The sequence below is a fragment of the Suricata suricatta genome, chromosome 15, assembly GCF_006229205.1.
Source record: "Suricata suricatta isolate VVHF042 chromosome 15, meerkat_22Aug2017_6uvM2_HiC, whole genome shotgun sequence".
NCBI lineage: Eukaryota > Metazoa > Chordata > Mammalia > Carnivora > Herpestidae > Suricata > Suricata suricatta.
The window spans coordinates 78,566,881-78,585,941 of record NC_043714.1 but is presented as its reverse complement, the minus strand read 5'-3'; the positions used below and the strand labels follow the sequence as shown (position 1 = coordinate 78,585,941).

The 19,061-nt window shown below is 42.7% G+C and overlaps 1 protein-coding gene across 4 annotated transcripts; it reads left to right on the top strand.

Moving 5' to 3' along the window:
- Positions 1–1,455: 1,455 nt before the first annotated feature.
- Positions 1,456–18,647, top strand: LOC115279346 (zinc finger protein 252-like). Of its 4 annotated transcripts, XM_029923901.1 has the most exons (6): positions 1,456–1,724; positions 2,204–2,313; positions 3,584–3,786; positions 4,175–4,301; positions 4,978–5,091; positions 15,409–18,647. In XM_029923901.1, the coding sequence occupies exons 2-6, from the start codon at positions 2,238–2,240 to the stop codon at positions 17,685–17,687; spliced, it is 2,799 nt and encodes a 932-aa protein (XP_029779761.1). In that variant the 5' UTR covers positions 1,456–1,724; positions 2,204–2,237; the 3' UTR covers positions 17,688–18,647. The 4 variants fall into 4 exon arrangements, with proteins under 4 accessions (XP_029779761.1, XP_029779762.1, XP_029779765.1 ...); XM_029923902.1 differs by lacking the exon at positions 2,204–2,313; XM_029923905.1 differs by lacking the exons at positions 1,456–1,724; positions 2,204–2,313 and adding an exon at positions 1,828–1,942.
- Positions 18,648–19,061: the final 414 nt, after the last annotated feature.

Here is a 19,061-nt window from a genome sequence, read left to right as displayed (position 1 = left end):
CTACCTCTGGTAGTTAAGTGTCAAAATTTAGTTGAATTATATGAGTCTAGCTGGTATTGGGGACAATACCAAATAGTTGGTTCCAGGAGCGAAAACCTCAATCCTTAATTTCTTTCTTTTCTTTCTTTCTTTCTTTCTTTCTTTCTTTCTTTCTTTTTTTGGTCTGTCTTGTCTATCAGTTATTGAGAAAGTTATATATAACACCCTTCTGCTATGATGATATGTGTATTACTCTTTATGATTCTCTAATTTTGAAGTAATTTTGAAACTATCTTATTCTGTGAATTTAAAATATTTCTATCTTCCTGGGTAAATAAACACTTGTTATCTATAGTAATGACCTTGGTCTTAAAGATTATTTTATCTCGGGGCACCTAGGTGCCAGTTAAACATCCAACTCTTGGTTTCACCTCAGGTCATGATCTCCTGGTTCATGAGTTTGAGCCCCAGTCAGGCTCCAGGCAACAGTGCAGAGCCTGCTTGGGATTCTCTTTCTCTCTCTCTCTCTCTCTCTCTCTCTCTCTCCCTGTCTCTCTGCCCTCCCCTGTGCTCGCTCGCTCGCTCTCTCTCTCAAAATAAATTTAAAAAATTAAAATATTACTTCATCTCTTAGTCATACAGCTTCAATAGCTTACTTTTCCATCTTATATATTTTTTAAAGTAGACTCCACACCCAGCGTGGAACCCAGTATGGGCCTCCAACCCACAACCCTGAGACCAGGGACCCAGCTGAGATCAAGAGTTGAACACTGAACCGACCGAGCTACCAAGGTATCCCACCATCTTCTTACTTTTAAACTTTGTGTCCTCAGGTTTTAGGTTGCGCATCAACTCTGGATTTTAGCTCAGGTCATGATTCCAGGATCATGGAATGGAGCCCCACTACAGGCTCCACGCTGAGCATGGTGCCTGCTCAAGATTTTCTCTCTTTCTCCCTCTGCCCCACTCTCTATCTCTCTCAAATTAAAAAAATATATATTTTTTTAATGGTTGCAAATATATCTAGAACAATGTGAGTCAGCTTTCAAGTAACACTATACTGCTTCATAGGTAGCATAGGTACATATAACCAAGTATTCCCAATTCCTCCCTCCATTGCTGTCATTCATTTTACTCATCCGTGTGCTATAATAACCTAATATATTGTTGCTATTATTACTTTGAAAAACAATCATCTTTCAGAATAATTAAGAATAAGAAAAATAAAAGATTTTGTTTCACTGCCACTTATTCCTTTTCTGATCCTTCTCCTTTCTTCATGAGTTTCCGCCCATAACAGTTCCCAAATCTCTGAAGAACTTTTAACATTTTCTACAAGGCCAGTTTACTTCAGGCAACCAAGTCAGGACCGAACTGGCCAGTAGCACAGCGTCTTCTGTGAGCAGCCTCCGGAACCAGGAACCCGATTGGTGGCGAGACGGAGGGCGCGACGGAAGTTCAAGGCGGGCACTTCCTGTCCGGCCGCTCTGGCGCTCGGGGCCTGGCTTCTGCTAGGGGCATCTCCGGTCTGGGCGAGGGCGGTCGGCGCGGAGGTGTCTGAGCGGCCCTGGGTAGCGCCAGGGCCCCGAGAGCGCGCGGAGGGCGCGTGGAGTGTGGAGAGCCCGCGTGTGGTGGGAGAACGGCAGGGGAGCGTGGGAGGCCCCCGCGGAAACGCGCGTGGTGGGGTCCAGGCTCCACGGGTCGCCGCGGAAGGGTGGCCGCGTGGATAAAGAAGGCCTTAACGAGTGAGTAGGCGAGTTTGGGGCGTAGTCAGGGGAATGAATCAAATCGCGCTTTTCTCGAACAGAGAAAAGTACTTTTTACACAGTAGGAGTAGATTAAGGTGAAAGGATAGAGTTGCTAAAGCTGTCGGGGAAGGGACCTCGATTGCTGGGTCTGAAAGGGGACAAGCTTTCTTGTCACTTTCTGGAGCTAAAACAATCAGCGTTCGTTTATTCATTCGGTGGGTGCTCGAAAAACATTGCCTTAACGATAGTAACTAAGGTTTGGTTATATTTTTCGTGGTTATGGTTTGCCAACACTATACAAAATACTTTATACATTTTCCTCATTTAGTTCTCAAAATTGTCTCTTAGGATACGTGGTAGTGTTCTCATCTTAAGGTCTGTATAGAAACGCTTCACTGACCTGAGATCTTTGCATTAGTAGGTGGTGTATCCAAATTTGCATTAGTAGGTGGTGTATCCAATTTCAACCCTCTTAGCTTGCAGAGCCCATGCTTCCAGCAGCAGTGTTACATGCCTCCCCTTCAGTCTGGAAGCAAAAGCAGAGTGAATATCCACTTGCGATACACATTGCTACCTGAACTAAGAGGTTCGTTTGCATGGAGTGGGGCACTGTGGACATGGGAGCTAGCTTTGTATCAGAGGCTGATTGGGAAGGTTTTCCTGGGAGTGATAAGCCTCATGTCACCTGTCAACCTATAATAAAACCAGATGAGTGGTTCTAAATGTCATATGTATACTGATAGTTCCCAGTGTATACGCAGCCAACTTCAGCCTTTCTCCTGATTTTTGGACCCATATATGTAAAAGCTCTTGATTCTCCACTTGTAAGTCTAAGAGCCGTCTTTAATACAACCTGTACAAAACCAACTTTTAATTTTTTACCTTTCTGATGTGCTTCTACAGTGTTATCCTTTTGAGTGAATGGAAATGTCATCATCTCAGTAGCTTGAGCCAAAACTCTTAATGTCTTATCCCAGATCTAATTCATCAGTAAGTCCTATTGACTATGCCTTTGAAATGCATGTAGAATCTGATCACACTTATCAGCTGCTACCGCCACTCTGGTCTAAGTCTAAGACGCTGTCATCTCTAATGGATTACAGCCTGGGCCTTCCAACTGGTTTTCCTGTTTATGCCCTGATAGTCCCCACCACCACCCCAGTCTGTTCTCAAAATAGCCCCTGGAAAGGCCACATGGCAGGTCCTATCACTGCCCAGACCTTCTAGATGCTTCCCATCTCATTCATAAAAGCCCAAATCCTATTGTCTATGAGTCACCCCGCCCTTCTTTCTTGTGCCTTCCCCTACTTCCCCTTCAGCCCTTCTTGACTCCTTGCTTTTACTTGAGCACATCAAGTGAGCTTGCACCTCATAACCTTTGCACTTGTGCTTTCCCCTTCCTGGGCTATGTCTCCCCTAATATCCACATATTGCCTGCCCTCACTACATCTACATCTCTGCCTTGATGTTGCTTTATCAAAGGTGCCTTCCTTGGCTATCCTGTGTAAAAGATCTCCCACCACCAAGTGCTGCCCTCATGCTACTCATTCTTTCTATCCTTTGTCATCACCTGTCATAGGCATTTAAAATTTTGTCTGTCAGCCTCCCTACTTGTTTGTGCACTGCCTTAGAAAGAGCCTGGTCTACTTGTCCTCAGGTGTCTTCCCACTCTCCAGGAGTTCCTAAGTGGGCCTGAGATGCAGCCCTTTGTCTCCTCCGGCCAGCTGCACTGCTGGGGCCATAACATGGTGGCCTTAGGATGCTGTTGTACCAGGAGCTGCTGGGGAGGCCTCATGGTGGGCAAGGGGATATAGTCCCAGAGACTACTGGGTGCTTAGTCTATCTGTCCTTCCTAGGGCTTTCTGGAAGTCCCACACTCTGTGTCTGCTGCCATAGACCTCTTGAGATCCAGGCACAGAAGTCTCAGTGTTGCTGTGACAAGCAGGCTGGTCACATTCCATTACAATCTTCCCTCTCCCTGCAATTTTGCCTGCCTCCTTGGGACAAACTCAGAGATCCAATGATAGCCATCAAGCAGCTCCTTCCTGATGGACCTCAGGTGAGTGGTATGCATGGAGACACCTCTGTGTGACCTTAGCCCTTTCTTGGCTGGAGTTTGTCCATGGTTCTCTCTATGAGAGGCTGGTCTCAGAGGGTAGCTGGCTTCCTGTCTTCACCAGTGCCCTCAGTCCCTGACTTCAGGTCCCTGAAATGTGCTCCACACCATTATCTTTCCAATCCCTGGATTAGGCACAGTGGAGGACAAGGGTTTGGGCAGACAAAGACAAGTGGAAATGGTGCCTGCCTCAAAGAGGCCACTCTTGTGAAGACAAGTCTGGTACATGTGTTCAGAGAGGTTTTGCCCATTCTGAGCCTAATGGTTCCTCCGTACCCCAGACCCGCCCTGGGCCTGATCCTGGGGTTGCGACAAGATCTTGTCATTCCAGGTCTCGGTTTCGTTCGAGGACGTGGCTGTGCTCATCTCCCGGGAGGAGTGGGGCTGTCTGGGCCCTGCTCAGAGATGCCTCTACAGGGATGTGATGCTGGAAACCTATAGAAATCTGGTCTCGCTGGGTAAGGCTTCTCTCTGAAGTTCAGTTCTGGGTTCCTTGCTCTGAGGCTTGGCTCGGGGCTCAGAGGCTCCTCACCCCCTGGGCCCAAACAGAAAACATTTATGACCCTGGTCTGAGGCAGGGCTGGTCTATACAGAGGACAGGCAGTGCCATGGACTCCTCCAATTTTCTTGTAGGAAGTATAAAAGAAAAATATCATTCATTTAACACAAAGTATATTCATTTCCCCAGAGCTAATCACAATGCATCTTCAAATTTGGTGTTGGGTTAAATGGTTTATAGTCGAATCTGAGACTGACATATATCATCACTTTCTTTTAAGTTCATACAGGCAGTCAGAGGCAGATCTAGGATCTGAATCCATTTGGTTTCAGAGCCCTGCCTTACACCAGAATGGCTACTTCCCTTTAGTCCTTGTAGACAGTCCTTGGTAGACACCAAGACTCTACTATGAGTCTTCTACTGTGTGTTCAGGCCCTACCTCTGTCCCTTGTCCACGGCCTCCAGAAGAGCTGGGTTTAACTTTTCTTCAGCTGGGGCAGTGGGCTGCATCTGTCCCCTTAATTTGCAGACCAGATGCTGGGGGAGGTCATACCCAGAACACACTTGCTACCCATGGGGCCATCCTGCCCTGAACTTGGATGAATTGTCAGTCATGCTTCCTTCCTCTGGAACAGGCCTTCAAGGTTCCAAACCTGATGTCATCTCCAGGCTGGAGAAGGGGGAAGAACCCTGGGCCCCACACTCCCTGAGAATTGAGGAAGGCTGGATCCGGAGTCATAGGAGTGAAAGTGAGTCTCCAGAAATGCCCCTATGCTCTTGCTGCCCCAGCTAGCAGGCTCTGCCACTTTCAAGGCTTTTCTCTGTGAGCTTTGGGCCACATCTCTTGTCACTGCCAAGGCTTTGCTTTCCCTCTTCTCCACTTCTACCCTTCTTCTCTTTTCTCTGTATTAATGGCTCCTATTCTATACCCATAAATGAGTTCATGTTTCTCTTACCCTAGAAAATGCTCTGAAAAATCCTAAAAAACAACCCGTGTATCTTTCTGGGGCAGCTAACTCCCTCTCTTGGCTGCCTCCCAGTTGCTTCCATGTCACCCATTCCTTCTCAGGCCTTGCTGGCCAGCTCTGGCTTGGCTGCTTGGAAAAACCACCCTGAGATATGCCCTCCTGCCCAGAGTCTATTGCCCAGTGCTATTGCTCACTTAGAGTTCCCAGACTGATTCAAGGCCTTGGGGAAAATCATGAGGTAGGGTTTCTTCATGTGTAGCAAAGGGTATGGGCATATAAGTAGTAAACAGTACGTGGAGCTGAATCCTCTGTGTACCACAGCAGCTAACAATGCCTGGACATCTGTGCCCAGTACATGAACTTATGCAGTCTTTCAAGGTCCTCACAGTCGGTGGTCAAGAAACAGAGGCATAGAGAGATTCGGTTTCTGGCCTGAGATCAACAGCTGGCTAGGAACTGGGTTGGATTTCTGGCTTACTGGCTCCACACCCCATGCATTTTTCCCGCTTTTAGAAACAGCTTTATTAAGGTATATTAAGCATCACGATGGTATACATATTTAAGATGTACAGTATGCTAACATTTCTGCATCACGTATGTACGTGTGAAACTATTCACCACAGACAAGATAGCAAGCATATCCATTACCCCCAAAAGTTTTCTGCTGTCTCTGTAATCCCTCCTTCTCACTCCTTCCCATCTCTGTCATGAAGTGATTACTGATCTGCTACATGTCAATATAAATTACATTTTCTAGAGCTTTATATAATTAGAATCATAGAGCGTGTACTCTTTGTGTGTGTGTGTGTGTGTGTGTGTGTGTGTGTGTGTGTGTGATTTGACTCAACCTAGTTCTTTTGTATTCTTCCATTTATGTATCAATAACTTATTTTTTTTAGGTTAGTATTATATTGTATGGATATGCCACAATTGGTTTATCAATTCTGTTAACAGACATTTGGGTTGTTTTTAGTGTGGGGTTAATACAGATAAAGCTGCTATGCACATTTGTGTGCAGACCCCTGTATGACCATACATTTCTCTTACTCTTAGATAAATAGCTAGGAATAGAATGGCCAGATTACATGGTAGGTGTACATTTAACTTTTTAGGAAACTGCCAGACTCCTTTCCAAACTGGTTGCACCATTTGATATTCCCACCAGCAGTGGATAAGAGTTCCATTTCCTCCACATACTCATCAGTACTTGGTGTCATCAGTCTTTTTCATTTTAGCTACTCTGATGGATGTGTAGTAGTGTCTCATTGTGGTTTTAATTTTAATTTCTCTAGTAGTTAAAGATGTTAGCTATCTTTCCATATACTTGTTTCCCTTCCCTTCTGTGTATTTTCAGTGGGGAAGTGTCGGTTCATGTCTTTGCCTACTTTTTAACTGATCTTTTTTTTTTTCTTATTTTTTTTGCTTTCTTATTAAGGTTTTTTTTGTTTGTTTTTTAATTTTGGGTTTTTTTTAATTTTTATTTAATAACTTTTTTTGAATGTTTATTTTTGAAAGAGAAGGACAGAGTGTGAAGAGGAGAGGGGCAGAGAGAGAGAGAGAGAGGGAGACCCAGAATCAGAAGCAGGCTCCAGACTCTGAGCTGGCAGCACAGAGCCCGCCGTGGGGCTCAAACTCATAAACCATGAGATCATGACCTGAGCTGAAGTTGGATGCTTAACTGACTGAGCCACCCCAGTGCCCCACCCACCAAGGTTTAATTTTTTACAAGTAGATATTCACTTGTTCCAGCACCATTTGTTGAAAAAGACAACTACAACAACAACAACAACAACATTTTTTTCTCTACTTGTATTGCCTTTGTGCTTTTGTCACAAATCAGTTGTCCATATATGTGTGGGTTTATGTCTGGACTCTCTGCTTTCTTCTATTTGTCTATTGTCAGTCTCTACTCCAGTATCACACTGTTTTGATTACTGAGGCTTTCTAAAAATTCTTGAAATCAGGGGTGCCTGGGTGGCTCAGCGGGTTAAGTGTCTGACTCTTGATTTTGGCTCAGGTCATGATCTCATGGATCTTGATCCATGCTGGCAGTGTGGAGCCTGCTTGAGATTCTCTCTCTCTCCCTCTCCCTGCTTCTCCACCACTCAAGTGTGCTCAAAAATAAATATGCAAACTTAAAAAAAGTATTGAAATCAAGTAGTGTTAAGTCTCAAACTTTGCTCTTCATTTTCAGAATTGCTTTGGCTGTTCTAGGTCTTCTGTATCTCCATATGATCTTTAAAATCAGCTGTTGATTTCTGCCCCTGCTAGACGGCTAGCATTTTATTGTGATTTCTTTGAATCTATAGGCCAGTTTGGGGAGAATTGACATATATTGTGTTTTCTGACCCATAAACAAGATGTATGTCTTCATTTATTTGTCTCGATTTCTCAGTCGTATTTTATAATTTTCCATGTTTATGCATTTTACATCTTTTGTCAAAGTTATCCCTAAGTATTTCCTATATTTTTATGCTGTTGTGCATGGTATTTCTAATTCTTCATTGATTATATATAAAAATACAATTGATTTTTGCAAATTGTTCTTGTACCCTATAACCCTGCAGAGTCCATTTATCAAGTTTCCTGTGTACGTGAGTGCACACAGTGGGAATGGTGGCATTCAGGCGCTCACTGCTGGCAGGAAGGGATAGAGTTGGCAGAAGTGCTGTAAAATAATTGAGTGGTAGCATGGCCTCTGTTAACTCTCTTACCCAGATTTTCCCTAATGAAATAAAACCAGTTAAACGTATTTTTGGGTCCCCCTTTGTTTCTTCACATGCAGCACCCTCTGGGTTATACAATATGTTAAACATTGCCCCCCAAATTTTCTATTTTGCCATTTCTCCTTACCTGGAAGTAAGAGGTGGTTTATCTTCCAAGAGATATCCAAGGGCCTCTGGTGCAACTTCCCATTACCATTTCTTGAGGATTCAGAGTCCATGCCGGGAGCATTATTTTCCCTATTTCATAGATGAGGAAGTTGATGGTCCGAGAGATGAGTCCATTACAAACAACTGGGGAGCAGCGGGGGTTTGAATCATGGCTGTTTGGCTCCAAGACTTGTGGTTTCCTCTCTACCACCTGAGACCAGTGTGGACTTTGTCAATCTGCCCAGTGTCAGGGACGTTCACTGTCCTGCAGCTGAGTATTTAACATGCTTCTCTTCCTAGTGGCCTTGTGGTGTCCTTTGGTTTTGCCTCCTAGGTAGGAGGAGGAGCCTGAGCAGAAGGGAAGGGGTCCAAGGACAAGGCCACTCAGTCAGAAGAATTTGTCAAGGACAGGCTGGGAATTGAGCGCAGAACGTGTATGAATTCAAATGTATCACTCAGCTTTGGTCTGACTTACTTATGGTGAACAAGCTAGGTGGCGCCTCATGGCTGTCAGAGCCCATAGTGTACAGTGGAGGACAGACCAGAACACACACATATTTAAAGAGAAGTAGACAGGGTTGCATTAGGCAAGGCCTAGCAGACTGTGTTAGATGTGTGTTAGATGTGATTCTGGTCCCAGGGGAGTAGGAAGCTACGGAATGTGTGTTTAAAAATAAGTTATTTTGGGGGAGCCTGGGTGGCTCTGTCAGTTAAGCTTCCAACTTCAGCTCAAGTCATGTCTCATGGTTCATGAGTTTGAGCCCCACATCAGGCTTATATTGAAAGTGCAGAGCCTGCTTGGAATTCTCTCCCTCTCTTCTCTGCCTTTCCCTGCTTGTCCTTGCTCTCTTTCTCTCTCTTTCAAAATAAATAAATTAAAAAAGAAATAAAATAATTTATTACTTTTAGGGGCACTAGGTGACTCAGTCAGTTGAATGTCTGACTCGTGATTTCGGTTCAGGTCATGATCCCAGAGTGGTGGGATCAAGGCCCTCATCCGCTGTGCAGCTGAGCATGGGGCTTCCTTGGGATTCTCTCTCTCTGCCTAAAAAAGAAAAAAAAATTATTTTTATATAGTGAACATTTTACCAAAATAGCCTTGTAGAGAAGTACAGCAATGAGAATAACGTTACCCCAAATCTTCCTACGTAGAAATGTTCATTCTTGGCACTAGGTAACAGTATTTCATAGACCACATATGCATTGGCTTGAACACATAAAACTTTCTTTTCTTCGTGTAGCAGAGTCCTTGTTTGGTGCAGTCCCTGTTGTACATGCTTGTTCAGAAGTCAGTGTATCCATTTTATCTGCCATCCTCTGGAGTAGCATGTCCAAATGCTCATCTCCCACTCCATCTCTATGGTCTGGATCATAGACACATCTGTCCTCCAACTTGTGAGACAGGGAGAGAGCAGAGGAGGCAAATCCTGGCCTTTGAAGAAGCCCAAATTGCTGCCTCTCACATTCTGATGGTGAGTTCAGCTATGTGGCCACACCTAGTACCTTTAGTTTCTTTGTGGGTGCTTCAGAACTTACCATGTATATCTTAACTTACCATGAATCTCCTTTTGGTTTATACTAACAACAATTCCAGGGACATGTAGAATTGTCCTCTCTTTGTGCTACTGTTATACAGTTTCATCTCTGTATGTTATGAGTGCAACAATACATTTTCATAATTCTTACTTTGTATAGTTTTATATCTATTATGAAAATTGAGAAAAGAAATGAGAACAAGCATGAACATAGAGTTTGTCGTGTTGATTTTTTTATCATTTATCTTCATTTGTTCCTGTACATTCAACTAGCCACCTGCTACCATTTCCTGACTGCCAACAACACCCTGCATTCAGTCACCTCCACTGTGCTGTCTTTGTCATATATAAAATATTTCTATCTGTGACATTATGATTTATAATAAATACATATTTGGTTCTCGTCCCCATTTCTGGCACAGAGCTCCTGAATCCATTGGAATTCCCTACGTGAGGAAAACAACAAAGATTGCTCTACTGTTTTTGATAATACCCTAGGGTACAAATAGCTCAGCAGTCTGATCCAAGTAAAGGGGCTATTTGGGGTATTTTCAAATCATTGTTAGAGGTTTGTTGAGACTCCAGAAGGGTGACTCCCCTCCCCTCTCAGCCATACTCACCAGGACTTTTGCCTCTTTACCTTGGAGTTGGAAGGAATGATAAATACCAGTGGCCTAACCTCCTAGTGAGATGTGGTACGCTTTCACTGGGTGCCAAGGAGGAAGGCTTCTTCCTGTCCACACCTAACCGGAGTGCAACATGTGTCAGGCTGAGCTGTGGGTGGAGATGGAGTGGGTCATGGCTCAAATGCCCTACATTTTCACTGTTCATACCAAATTTTAGTAAACTTCCTTGAATAAATGCTTCTTCATTAGCAGTTTGCCTTAGGATAATTTCCAGAGACTAAATCATTGTTAGTTTGTTTTTATGTTGTTGTGGTCCTTTTTGTTTTGGGGGGCTTTGGGGGGTTTTTTGGTTTGTTTGTTTTAATTTAAATTCAGGTTGGTTAATGTACAGGGTAGTTTGGCTTCAGGAATAGAACCCAGTGATTCATCTCTTACATATGACTCTCAGTGCACATCCCCAAAAGTGCCCTCCTTAATGCCCCATCACCCATTTAACCCATCCCCCTACCCACCTCCCCTACAGCAACCCTCGGTTCTCCATATTTAAGAGTCTTTTATGGCTTGCCTCCCTCTCTGTTTTGATTGTATTTTTCTTTCCCTTCCCCTATGATCATCTGTTTTTATAATTCTTAACCATCTTTGTTTTGCTGTAACATGGATCCAGTGAGTTCTTTACACTGTCATCCTAGAAGTGCAATTGTCTAGCTTTCAGTTTTGAAGACTGTTTTTTCTAGATGCTAAATTCTGGGTTGCCATTTATTTTCTTCAGCCCATTAACAACACCCTTTTGTCTACTCTCTTCCACTTCTACAGTTGAACAATCAGCCTGTGGTCTTATTTTGCTTTTAAGTTGATATGTCTTTCTTCTTGCTTTTAATATTTTCTTTCTTTAGTTTTTAGCTCTGATTATGTTATACCCAGCTGTGGTTTTCTTTCCATTTATCTTATGATTCTTAGAGCTTTTTGCAATGATTTATAGATTTTTGTCTATAAATTGTGGAAAGTTGTAAGCTAAGATTTCTTTTTTTTTAAGTTTTTATTTTAATTCCAGTTAGCATACAGTGTGATATTAGTTTACGGTATACAATAGACTGATTTAACAATTCCATATATCACCCAGTGCTCATCAGAACAAGTGTACTCCTTCATCCCTATCACCTATTTAGCCCATCCCCACACCCATCTCCCCACTGGTAACCATCAATTTATTCTGGATAATTAAGACTCTGTTTCTTAATTTGCCTCCCTTTGTTTTTCTTTGCTGGTTGGTTTTGTTTCTTAAATTGCACATATGAATGAAATCATGTGGTATTTTTTTCTCTGACTTTTTTCACCTAGAATAATACTCTCTAGCTCTATCCATGTCATTAAAAATGTCAAGATTTCATTCTTTTTTATGACTGAATAATATTCCATTATCCATATATACCACATGTGTATCCATTCATCAATTGATGGACACTTGGCCTGCTTTTGTATCATGGCTATTGTAGATAATGCTCCTATAAACATAGGGGTGCATTGTATCCCTTTGAGTGAGTGCTTTTTTATTCTTTGGGAAAATTCCCAGTAGTGCAATTGCTAGGTCATAGGGTAGTTCTGTTTTTAACTTTTTGAGGAACCTTCATACTGCTTTCCACAGTGGCTGCAGCAGCTTACATTTCCACCCACAGTGCACGAACGTTCCTTTTTCACCACATCCTTGCCAACATCTCTTATTTCTTGGGTTGTTGATTTTAGGCATTCTGATAGGTGTGAGGAAGCCAGTATTTCTTTTGTCCTTGTTCCTTTTCTCCTCTCTTTCCAGGATTGTAACTATATATATGTTACAGTATTCTATCATATCACACCTGTTTCTTATACTCTTTTCTGTATTTCCTGTCCCTTTTTTCCCCTTCTGTGTTTCAACTTGAAACTTAAGAATACTTTTACTTGTGTACCTTCCAGTTAAATAATCCTCTGTTCTATTAAATCCTGTCTGCTAACAAACTCTGTATCTATTGAACTTTTAATTTCAGTTTCCATTTGATTTCTGGTCATATTCCACATCTTTTTATGTTCTTTTATATACTAATCACTTTTGCTTTTAAAATTGGTTCATGACAGTATCTGAATCACCTGTGGATTTGTTTCTATTGTGTATTTTTTGCTCTTGCTTTCTTGTCATTAGTCTTTTCTTTAACATGCTTTCTGATATTGAACAGAGTCGATATTACAGATAAAATTTATGGGGTCTCTATTGGATGTCATACTCTTGAAAGAGGATTAAGTGTCTTTTGGCAGAAAGATAACGTGACATTGAATCACCATGTCTTGTTAAGGGTTTGGTCTTAGGCTTTGTTAGGGCTGGTCTTACACTCAGGGGAATAATTCCCTACTCATTGGTCACCTTTGAGGAATGCTAGGGAGTTAATTCATTATTCTGAAACCAGTGAATAAAGAAATCAAGTGTTTATTCTGCCTTTATAAGATGTATTTTACCTCAGGATAACTGAACAATCAGTGAGTAGAAGTTTCTCTTCATAGAGGTTCCAGCTTTAAAAAAAAATGAAATGAAATGAAAGGAATGACAGAATTAGAAATCACTATCTCAGGGGTGCCTGGGTGGCTTAGTGGGTTGAGCATCCGACTTCGGCTTAGGTCATGATCTTGCGGTTCCTGGGTTCGGGGCCTGCGTTGGGCTCTGTGCTGACAGCTTGCTCAGAGCCTAGAGCCTGCCTCGGATTCTGTGTCTCCTACTTTCTCTGCCCCTCCCCCACTCATGCTCTGTCTCTCTCTGTCTCTCAAAAATAAATAAATGTAAAAATTTTTTTTAAATCACTATCTCAAAATTCCAAATTTAAAAATGAACATAAATAATGATCACTAATGGCTGCTAACATCACAAAAAAGAGAGGCAACCAGATACTTTGCACCTCCTGATGGAAAAACATTCTACCACTTATGAAGAGTTGTTTTTAGTTAAAAGAAAAAAACGCTTGAATCCTGAGATATCAACTAAAAAGGCTAAATACAGAAACAGTTGATAGTGCCACATCCTTCCTCCAGCCCTGTACAAAGAATACCCAACAGTAAGGCATCTTCTACCTAAGGCAAAAATTAGGAGGTTGCCTCAAAAAACCAAACAGCTATGGACCAAAGGCTTCTAGATTTGGGCATTTGGGGAGGCCCTGGACTTACAGTTACCACCTAACTCAAATGTTCCTCCAATTGACAAGTACCATGCATACACAGGTTTCCCAAGCTTCTTTTTAGTGCCTCATGTTCAAATACAAATAGGCAGCCAAGGATAACCAGATTCCTGAGAGGAAATGGCAGCATGAATCAGTGTGAGATGTTGCTTCTTGACCCACAGATCATTCTATTCTGTGGTCTGTTGTTTGTTTTTGAGAGAGAGAGAGAGAGTGCACGTAAGTCGGGGAGGGACAGAAAGAATCCCAAGCAGGCTCCACACTGTCAGTGCAGATATGGGGTTCAAGCCCATGAACCGTGAGATCATGACGTAAGCCAAAATCAAGAGTCGAACACTTAACCAACTGAGCCACCCAGGCACCCCTGTTTATTGGTTTCTCATTTTGTTCACCTTCATTCTGTTTCCTATCCAGTGAAATAATACCTCTCGATGGAGCTCTTTTTAGACTCTAGTCCTAAGATGTTGAGGACTCTTAATTCCTCAGATACTCCTGAGAGGAACTACAGGAATTCTGGATGTTTACCATCCAGAGTCTGCCCCTTCAGGCTGCTCATAGGTTTCTAGAATAAATTTTTGTTTGCTTCTTACCTTCCATACTTAAGTAAATCCCTTTGAAGTACTATGAGAAGTTCAATGAAGTCTGTTAAAAGGACTTAGCCCAGGGGGGCCTGGGTGGCTCAGTCGGTTAAGCATCCGACTTCGGCTCAGGTCATGATCTTGCAGTTTGTGGGTTCAAGCCCAGCATCAGACTCTGTGCTGATAGCTCAGAGCCTGGAGCCTGCTTCAGATTCTGTGTCTCCCTCTGTCTGCCCCTCTCCTGCTCATGCTCCGTCTCTGTTTCTCAATAATAAATAAATGTTGGGGGGGGGGGAAGGACTTAGTCCAATGTTAGATACCATCTAAACAACATTTTTAGCTCAGTATCCTTGTCTGACTAAACAGTCTGAAAGTAACAACCTGTTACAGCTCTAACAATAATCAATTTACAAAAGAGAGGTTCAATTATTCTTTCATGGCATTCCACAACAGGGCTCCCCTCTCAGTGTTCTGACCTAGTGTATTCTCCCAACAGTCATTGTGTCCACATGATTCAGTGGTTTAGCTTGGATTTTTTGTTTTGTTTTTGGTAAATTTCCTTTCATTGAATTTCAGAATTCACTTATATCAGTTTTTACTAATACTCAGGTACTTTTATACATTGGGAATGTGTGGCATGGACTATTGCACACATTTAGCTTTTCTGCCTTGTGCTGTACCTGCTGTTTGGATGAGTATCTGTTTTTGTATCTATTTTTTGTATCTGTTTTTCTGTATTTATCCTAATTTTCTTCTATGAAGCCAAGTGGCCCATATCAAATCGTTTTTTCCATTATCTATTACTCGGTATACCCTTTATTCATTACAAGTCATTTATCATTCATTTATTTTTAAACAAATATTTGAATACCTATTATAGTAAGCTATTAGAAGATACCTTGTTTGCAAAGTATGCAGCAGTGACATGATCAGCAGAGGTGGTGACCTTCCGAGCCACCATTCCTGTCACACTCATCACCTTTCGGAGAGCTCTTTGCCCTCAGGTCATGCCTCATTGTTTCTGCTCCATCTGTGTCTATTTGGCCCATCTGCAGATGTAAGCCTTTGACCTTGGGCTTCTCTCCTTACTTCCTCCCTACACCAGCTTTTGTTGCTTGGATAGAATGCTTCTCTCCCCTCTTTCCTCATCCCAGTGAGGTCATTTTTTGCTTTTGCATTCTGAAAACCCAGTATCCTCCTAGGAGATATTTGTTTCATATCAGTGTTCCTATTTATGCTCTAGTCCTTTTTCCCATAGTAGCATTCACATAACTCATTTTTCTTTGTTCTTTCAGGTTTTGAATCTCAAATGGAAAAGAAGGAATTACCTCCAAAGCAGGAATTTTCTAAAGCAATGAAGTCCCAGGGAGCAAAATCAGAAGAACCTGTAAGAAATATATCCAAGGAATATAATTTTGAAGAGATGTATAAAAGTGAGGGAAAGATAAAGAATTACTGGAAAAAATCTGCAGTGGAAGGATTTAAGAAATCCTTATCCCAGAAGAACAATTCCAAGCCAGTGACATTGACACATGTGAAAACCCCTACTGGGGGAGAAGGCCAGATACCCAGTTCCATGGAGGTTAACTGCACTGCGGACCCAAACCCTGTCGGATTTCATAGAGGCTCTAGAGGGGAGAGTCTCCACCAGAGTGTGCCATGTGTAGATGACTTTCAACAAACTCAGGACCTCATTAATCTCCCATATTTCCATCTAGAAGAAAGATCGTGTCAGACTGATGTGTTTGTGGAAGTGGCCAGGCACAGTACAATTCTTGGAGAAAATCAGAGAATTATCAATCCAAAGAAATCCATTCAGTGTACTGAGGGTGGAAAACCTTTCAGCCAGAGTAGAGCTCTTTCTCAACATCAGAGAAGTCACACTGGAGAGAAGCCCCACACCTATGCTGAGTGTGGCAGAGCTTCCAGGGCTTGTTCCTACTTCATTCAGCACCATAACATTCACACTGGGGAAAGACCTTATGAATGCAGTGAATGTGGAAAAGCTTTCAGTGCCCATTCATCTTACAGTCAACATCTTAAAATTCATACTGGGGAGAAACCTCATGAGTGTAATCAGTGTGGGAAAGCCTTTAGTCATAGCTCGAACCTGATTCATCATCAGAGAACTCATAGTGGAGAGAAACCTTACAAGTGTAAGGAATGTGGGGAGGCTTTCAGTAGACAGTCACACCTCCTTCAGCATGAGAGAGCTCATTCTGGAGAGAAACCTTATGACTGTACTGACTGTGGCAAAGCCTTCAGTGCACGATTATCTCTCATTCACCATCAGAGGATTCACACAGGAGAAAAACCCTATGAATGCAGTGAATGTGGGAAATCCTTTAGCCTGAACCGAACTCTTATTGTTCATCAGAGAATTCATACTGGAGAAAAGCCCTATAGGTGTAATGAATGTGGGAAATCCTTCAGTCAACGTTACCAAGTCATTCAGCACAAGAGAATTCACACTGGTGAGAAGCCTTATATATGCAATGAGTGTGGAAAATCATTCAGTGCTCGCCTGTCTCTTATCCAGCATCAGAGAATTCACACTGGGGAAAAACCTTATGGATGTAATGAGTGTGGGAAGACATTCAGTCAAAAGGGACATCTGATTCAGCATCAGCGAATTCACACTGGAGAGAAACCCTATGAGTGCAGTGAGTGTGGAAAAGCCTTCAGCCAGAGTTTTAATCTCATTCATCATCAAAGGACACACAGTGGTGAGAAGCCCTATGAATGTAATGAGTGTGATAAAGCCTTCAGTGTGCTCTCTTCCCTTGTTCAGCATCAGAGAGTCCATAATGGTGAGAAGCCCTATGAGTGTCACAAATGTGGGAAGGCTTTTAGCCAGGGCTCAAACCTCATTCAGCATCAGAGGAGCCACACTGGAGAGAAACCCTATGAGTGTAATGAGTGTGGGAAAACCTTTGGGCAGATATCCACACTGATTAGGCATGAGAGAACACACAATGGAGAGAAGCCCTATGAGTGTGGAGACTGTGGAAAAGCCTTCAGCCAGAGTGCACACCTTGTCCGCCATCGAAGGATTCACACTGGAGAGAATCCCTATGAGTGCAGTGACTGTGGGAAGGCCTTTAATGTCCGCTCCTCTCTCGTCCAGCATCACCGAATTCATACAGGGGAGAAGCCTTATGAATGTGAGAAGTGCGGCAAGGCCTTCAGTCAGCATTCACAATTTATTCAGCATCAGAGGATTCACACTGGAGAGAAGCCCTATATGTGCAATGAATGTGAGAAAGCCTTCAGTGCACGCTTGTCCCTTATCCAACACAAGAGAATTCACACAGGAGAGAAACCCTACAAATGCACTGAATGTGGAAAATCCTTTCGACAAAGCTCTCACCTTATTCGTCATCAGAGAGTTCACAGTGGAGAACGACCTTATATGTGTAATGAATGTGGGAAAACTTTTAGTCAGAGAATAACTCTTACTAGTCATGAGAAAATTCACGCTGGAGAGCAAGCCTATAAGTGCCTTAATTGTGGGGCCCTCTTTAGTGCACAGGCAGCTTTCATTCAGCATCGCAAAGTTCACAATGGAGAATAACTCCGCTTTATTCAATAAAGTCTTCACTGTTTTACATCAGAAGCAGTATACTGATGGGAAAATTGTCACTTTTACAGCTTTCATTTTGGAGGTCCATCTCTCCAGTGATTTCACAGTCTCCCAGTACACTGTTAACTAAAGGTAGGCTGCCCAATTATGTGCTAAAAATTCCAAGGTCACACGCCTTCCCTCAGATTCAGAGGGTGGCCCTGTGCTTGAGTAGTTTAAATAAGCACAGTTTAAATATCCTTATTTAAAATCACTTTTTCATAGCACCAGACCTTAAGGTGCAGTGAGGATTTTATAGGGCCACTTGCTTTTCTTCCCTTGTTATCGTGTTTCAGGTTTAAGAAAAGTTAACTGGAATCCTTGCACTTTCAACTGTGATAGAGCCAGGTTGGGATGTCCTTGTTTGCTGGTTTGGGCCTCTTCAAAATGCTTTCGATAAAGTAGACACAGAGTGGCATATGGAATATGACTTAACACATTTTGTTCTCAAAACCAAGATTGGTGTATTCCATATCAGTTTCTCAGGGGGAGAAGACAAGCGGTCATAACTGTCTCCTCTTACTGGGCAGCCTGGCACTGAACAGACTCTGGTGAGGAGTGGCAGGTCCTTCTGCTGCCAGAGGACAGAACTCCAGGTGAGGCAGGATAATAAAGCAGCTTTTAGTAGGTAGTTAATTGTGCAGGATGTCAGCCTAGGAACTCTTGTATGCCTGCTTTAAAGGTGCCTTTTGTCCTCCAGAGTGACATTGGTCAGCAAGGTTTCAGTGTCTTTTGATTCTTGATGTTTGAGAAGACAAATATCTTGGGAGCCCTGTATTCCTAAACCCAGTTTTCAGAGTTGCCATCCTTGCCTGCAGTGCTTCTGTCCCAGGCTCACTTATAAAATTTTTTAGTATTTTTTTTTATTTTTGAGAGAGAGAGAGAGACAGCATGAGCAGGGAGGTTCAGAGAGAGAAGGAGTCACAGGATCTGAAGACAGGCTCCAGGCTCTGAGCTAGCTGTCAGCATAGAGCCCGACGCAGGGCTCAAACCCACGAACCGTGAGATCATGACCTGAGCCGAAGTTCGAAGTCCGGACGCTTAACTGAGCCACCCAGACATCCTGCCCCAGGCTCACTTATGAATGGTTCACTTCAGTGTCCTCAGAACCCTGCTCTCCAGAAACTTCTTTAGCACTTTCTCCTACTTTTTTTGTGGGGGGAATATTAGCATCAAAATGGGCTGAAATGTTCTAAATAAAGAGAAATTCAGCAACAGCAGTCTGTGAGAGACAGTTCTAGAAGCTGAAATCTGGCAACTGAAAGTAGCTTAGAGTCTTTGATGAACAAGCTGAATGCCACATGAACAAACACTTCAGAGGGGATT

Excerpts from the sequence above, each read along its gene's own strand:
- LOC115279346 (XM_029923901.1), top strand. The coding sequence starts at position 2,238 with ATGCCTCCCCTTCAGTCTGGAAGCAAAAGCAGAGTGAATATCCACTTG. Across the intron at positions 2,314-3,583 it reads ATTGCTACCTGAACTAAGAG|GGCTTTCTGGAAGTCCCACA; the intron begins GTTCGTTTGCAT and ends TGTCCTTCCTAG. Across the intron at positions 4,302-4,977 it reads TAGAAATCTGGTCTCGCTGG|GCCTTCAAGGTTCCAAACCT; the intron begins GTAAGGCTTCTC and ends CCTCTGGAACAG.